We start from the raw sequence: 6,000 nt of genomic DNA, 5'->3' as shown, positions 1-6,000 counted from the left end.
TTCCTTTGCTTTTCTTGACTTACACACGTGGCTTTATACTTGCAGGTTTCTAGGGAAAAAAGATTTTTAAAAAGTATTGAGCACATGTTTTCAAGGCATTTACTAAATACTTTTTTTTTTTTTTTTAGATTTTTATTTTTTTGTGCGGGGTCTCGCTCTGTCCCCTAGGCTGGAATGCAGAGGGACTATCTCTGCTCACTGCAACCTCTGCTTCCTGGGTTCAAGCAATTATCCCATCTCAGATGCCCAAGTAGCTGAAACTACAGGTGTGTGCCACCACTCCCTGCTAATTTTTGCATTTTTTGAAGAGATGGGATTTTGCCATATTGCCCAGGCTGGTCTCGAACTCCTGGGCTCAAGCTCTCCGCCTGTCCCAGCCTCGTAAAGTGCTGGGATTATGGGTGTGAACCACCGTGGCTGGCTGCTAAATACTTTGAATGCATTGTACCATTTCATTCGCACAACCCTAGGAGTAAGTACTATTATTATGTCCATTGGTAATAGAGGAAGCACAGATAAGGTAAATAGCTTTAATGAGACCACAAAACCTAAGTTTTTAAATTGATACTTTAATTACAATTATTCACTAAGTGCATTTCCCCCATGAATGTCTGTTGCTACAGTAGCATCAGGTCTGAAAAAATGTGGTTGCTTTGGCATTTCATCAGCATCTTGTGCCATTCCCAGTAACTTTGAATATTGTTCCTAATGAGGAAATACATTCTGTGTACCTTCATGGAATTTAGCGTGATTCCTATGGCTATTGAGAATAGTCACAACTACTGGAACTAAACTGGATAAATTTGAATAATAAGTAAAAATTTTACTTATTTTTAATTTGTAAAACATCCTGGTTATAATGTTACAGTGTTAGGAAAGGTCTTAGATATTTAATCCAATACCAGCATTTCATAGGTAATGACTCAGGCCTAGCTGGTGGGAGTAATTAGAATAGGTTCATAAACGGACAGATCAGGACCAGAACCCACATCTCTTTCTAACTCATTAGTTATAGTTGGCAAAGATCACATACCAACCAAAGTCTGTAGCATAGAAAAAAATTAATGAGAATATTTGTAAGTGAGGGTTGTTTATATTACTATCAAGAAGGATAATTGTTGGCTAATTCGAATATTACATACTTGTGTTGGAGAATAGTAGCAGCACTAGGTAGTATTGTACTGATTCCCAACCCTCACTGCACTTGAAAAATCACTGGGGGAGCCTTCAAAGTAAATACCTAGGCCTACACCCAGTAATTTAAAGTATTTGACTGGATCAAGATAAAACGTTTTTTGAGTGATTCTAATATGCAGACAAAGTTAAAGACCACTGAAATATTGCCTGCACTGCACTTAAGCCCAAGACATGAAATGAAAAATTTGTGACATTCAGAAGTGTCATATTGCATTCTTTTGTGTGATATTAGAGTTTGATTTTTTTGTTTAATAATTTTTTCTTTTTTTTAAGAGATGAGGTCTTCTAAGACAAAAACCGTCTGACTCAGCAATACCATTACTATATACCTAAAGGAATGTAAAATCATTCTGTTATAAAGACACATGCATGCACACATTCATTGCAGAACTATTCACAATAGCAAGACATGGAATCAACCTAAATGCCCATCAGTGATAGACTAGATAAAGAAAATGGTACATACACACTGTGGAATACTATGCAGCTGTAAAAAAGAACGAGATCAAATCCTTTGCAGGGACATAGATGGAGCTGGAAGCCATTATCCTCATCAAACTAACATAGGGAAAGAAAACCAAATACTGCGTGTTCTCACTTATAAGTGGGAGCTAAATAATGAGAACACATGGACACACAGAGGGGAGCAACACACTGGGGCCTATTGGAGGGTGGAGGGTGGATGGAGGGAGAGGATCAGGAAAAACAACTAATGGGTACTAGGCTTAATACCTCGGTGATGAAATAATCTGTACATCAAACCCCCACGACACAAGTTTACCTAGGTAACAGGCCTGCACATGAACCCCTGAACTTAAAGAGATGGGGTCTCGCTGTGTTGCCCAGGCTGCTCACAAATTCATGGGCTCAAGCAATCGTCTGGCCTCAGCCTCTGGAGTAGCTGGGACAACGGGCACACACCACCATGCCTTGCTTGATAACTTTACCTAAAAAAAAAAAGCGTTCCTGTTTTTTGTTATTTCTTTCCTCTGTTCACTCTTAGATTGTGTGGTTATAAAATCACTAAAATTTAATCAACTCCAAAGTTTAGGATTTTTCATATTTTAATGTTTTTGAAATCTGTGTGAGTCTCAAAATTGACAGTCAACCCAGTAGGAGTAAGTCGTGACATGTTGGAATGTGTTCCTTTGTACGTGATAGCTATTTGCATTGCTAAAACTGTAAATTATTGAACTGGAGCTCTAATTGCCACTGAAAGTATCTTCAAATAACATTGTAGTGCATAATTGAAATAAGTTAATTGTATTCAAGGAAAATTTATTGTGAGCATTCATTCATTTATCCATTCCAGTAGGTCTTAGGCAGCATGTTAGGTGACTATAGTACTTTGAAAACTAGGAAAGATCACAGAACAGGTCAAAATTTTCTAATTTGAGAGAAATTGATGTAATAAACTATGATGTCATGAATGACTAACATTCAGGTGCAAATAGATAAGCTTCCAACTGACTTTCAAAAGAACTTGTTTAACTTCTAAAAATCCATAATTCAGGTAAGAAGAAAATGAAACTATGAATAAAATAAAATGGAATGTAGACAAAAATCCCTGGTATTATTTTATGTGTCTTAAAATTCTGAAAGTTCTAAAGGGATAGGAAAATGAATGTGATGCTGTATGTAACTGTAATTAGCTAAGAGTGATTCAGAATAATTAGACTCTTAATGAAAAGAGGACGTAGGGAATTTAGTTTTTCATTTTATGCCAAGTGATTTTTCTGTTGTTTATTAGCTAGTGAAACCAATATTGGTAAAATTAAGTTAACAATTTTAGAGTTTGTGCTAGAAAAGATGTTCTGAGGCCAGACGTGGTGGCTCACGCCTGTAATCCCAGCACTTTGGGAGGCCGAGGTGGGTGGATCACTTGAGGTCAGGAGTTCGAGACCACCCTGGCCAATACGGTGAAACCCCGTCTCTACTATAAATACAACAACCATCCGGGTGGGGTGGCACGCGCCTGTAGCCCCAGCTGCTCAGGAGGCTGAGGCAGGAGGGTCGCTTGAACCCGGAAGGCGGAGGCTGTAGTGAGCTGAGATGGTACCACTGCACTCCAGCACTCCAGCCTGGGCAACAGAGTGAGACTCTGTCTCAAAAAAAAAAAAAAAAAAAAAAAAAAGAGAGAGAAAAGAAAAGATGTTCTGATGATAATAGTGGTAACTTTTTAGTTGGTTTAACTTTTGGGGGTTTTGTAAATTAATAAATTAGGTAATTGTGTTTGTATATTTGTATGTATAGAATTCCCCTTCATAATCTATTGTATGGTAATAAATCTGCTAAAAGGTTACCTTAGAATCATTACCTGGTTGGATTATGGACACGTTTGTGAGCCTAATCTCATTAATGAAAAATGCCTTTTGTGGCTCATGCCTGTAATCCCAACACTTTGGGAGGCTGAGGTGGGAGGATCCCTTGAGCCTAGGAGTTTGAGACCAGCCTGGGCAACATAGGGAGATAAATAACCAATTGGTGTGGAACATCCGGGAATAGATAACCATTTCTTTCCAAAGTCAAGATAGCTACCCAATGAAGATCAAACAAACAAACAAACAAAAAGAAAAACAAAAAGACAAAAGAAAAATGCATTTATGGGGATGAGGACTTTGAGAAAGCTCCAACTCTAGAAAGCTGAAACAACAAGTTTCTAGTCCTTAATGTGACACTAAAAGATTGATTAAATATCACAGGACATTGAATGTACTATTATAATGCTCTTGGGACTTTTTTTGAAGATCATTTGGGGAACTTCAGTTACAGAAATTTATCACTTGTTTTTGGTATAATTTAATCACTGTGGATTATTTTTGATAAATTTAGAAAAAGTATCTCTTCATTATCACATAGGTGGGAGAGCTGATGTGTCCTTTAAATGATTGTTTGCAGTGCTTCCAAATACTTACAACTCTTTATTTTTTATATATATATATATATGTATTTTTTAAAATTAAGACTGTATTTCACTATGCTGCCCAGGCTGATCTTGAACTCCTAGGCTTAAGTGATCCTCCTGCCTTTGGCCTCCCAAAATGCTGGGATTACAGGAATGAGCCACCACACCCAGCCACAAATCTTTAAATCATTAAACTTTTTTAAAGAGATGGGGTCTCACTGTGTTGTCCAGGCTAGTCATGAACTCCTGGGCTCAAGTGATCCTCCTACCTCAGCCTCCCAAAGTGCTGAGATTACAGATGTGAGCCATCACGCCCAGCCCGTTTTTTTTTAATTAAAAAAAATTTTTTTTAAATTATAAATCAGCTGGATTTTGGGAAGATAAATGCAAAGCATAGGGTTTTAAGTAGAAAAATATATAAACTAGATCAGCTTATTTTATTTTGTATGAGTTCATGCCTTCTTTAGTATAAACTTTTCTGATTGTCTAAAAGTGCACACTTAAAAGTAATATTTTGGTATATTTTAAGGCTCCTATTTCCTAATCAATTACTGGCTACAGAACCTGGTTTACACACCGACATAAACATTCCACTAAGTGATACTAGTTTTCAGAGGCAAATGATGACAACATTTCCTGGATCAGTTCCTCCTGCCTTAAGCAGATACTCCACTGGATTTGATTAGTACATACTGTGTACTATGTATATACTGTGTTTGCTTTTATAAATTACTTAGGCCAACACTCGGTCCAGGTTGTCCTTGTAAATGAAAATGTAAATATTTAATATACTTTCAGTTACATCAGTGTTCGTTTTGATGCATGTTTGCAGACAGCTTTATCTGGTGAGATAGATGTTCTATTATTTGTAAAATTTAAGTTAAGCAATGTTACCATTTCATTTAATTCCAGTTTAAGCACAAGCTTTTCCTTTGTATACAAATCTCCATGAGAACATTTAACACATTTCATTATTTAGAAATGTAAACATTTATGTAAAAGTAGGTGGCAAGTTAAAAAGGAATACTTGCCTGAAATCATAAAATATAATCAAGTTCCTTTTAAACAGTTAATTTTTTTTCTATAATTTACTTTCATCGAAAGTATCTTATCTTTGTTTACATGCTAGAAGCAATTTAGCAACATAAAATATATTAGCTATAGTATGTTCAAAAGAATGAGAAATGTAAATTCAGAGATGAGACCATCATTTTTTGCAGTTTAAAAAAAATGCTGATCCCGTTGCAACATACACTAATTATCCAGGTTTTACATTTTTGGGCTGAAACCCTGAGGAGCCTGCTGGTGACTGTTTAGCACAGAGCAGAGTTCAGTGTGCGTGCGCTTCCAGAGTTAAAAGCTAAAGCAGACTGAGAAACAAACAAAAAACCAACATCTTTGAATTTTTGAGTTTTTACTTGTAATCATAGGCTTTCCCAAATTGTTCGAAGATCTATACCTTAGCTATTTTACCAGAAAAATGATTTATGCTAGTATCGTCACTTTTTAAGAAGTTGGAAAATATCATTTTTTCTTTTTAGAAATTACTAAGCTCTGTTGGTACAGCTGATCCTTCTTCAGTTCCAGAGGCTTCTTCTGGTGTCTGCAGCTCTTGACAGTGGTACTTCACTTTAAGTGGTTTGCCAGGGTACCAGACCAAGTGAATATGACAGGGAATTATTTCCTAGGAAATAAGAGTTATAAAATACTATAATCTGCAAAAACTTATGGTAAAAACAATTCTACATACAATTTTATGTTTTACCTGTGTTGATAATTCATGAAGTAGAACAGTATAATCGAAATCAATTGTATCATCATTAGTTTTCTAGAGGGAGAAAAAAGAGTTAGTGTAATAAATATGATGGTATTTAGTGTAATAACTATACAATACATTC

At 36.1% G+C, this 6,000-nt stretch overlaps 1 protein-coding gene across 2 annotated transcripts in view; it reads right to left on the bottom strand.

Annotated features, from left to right (window-relative positions):
• Nucleotides 1-5,073: 5,073 nt before the first annotated feature.
• RARRES1 (retinoic acid receptor responder 1) overlaps nt 5,074-6,000 on the bottom strand; it is a 37,000-nt gene continuing 36,073 nt past the window's right edge. For both annotated transcript variants that reach the window (XM_021934717.2, XM_009201452.4), the window contains 2 exons: nt 5,868-5,930; nt 5,074-5,786 (listed from right to left, as the gene is read on the bottom strand). In XM_021934717.2, coding sequence (XP_021790409.1) covers nt 5,780-5,786; nt 5,868-5,930 — 70 coding nt within the window. In that variant the 3' untranslated portion in view covers nt 5,074-5,779. The remainder of the gene's footprint in view (nt 5,787-5,867; nt 5,931-6,000) is intronic.

Source organism: Papio anubis, chromosome 2 (assembly GCF_008728515.1).
Source record: "Papio anubis isolate 15944 chromosome 2, Panubis1.0, whole genome shotgun sequence".
In the NCBI taxonomy this organism is placed as follows: domain Eukaryota; kingdom Metazoa; phylum Chordata; class Mammalia; order Primates; family Cercopithecidae; genus Papio; species Papio anubis.
The sequence above is the reverse complement of the archived record's forward strand: the minus strand, read 5'-3'. Positions and strand labels throughout refer to the sequence as shown.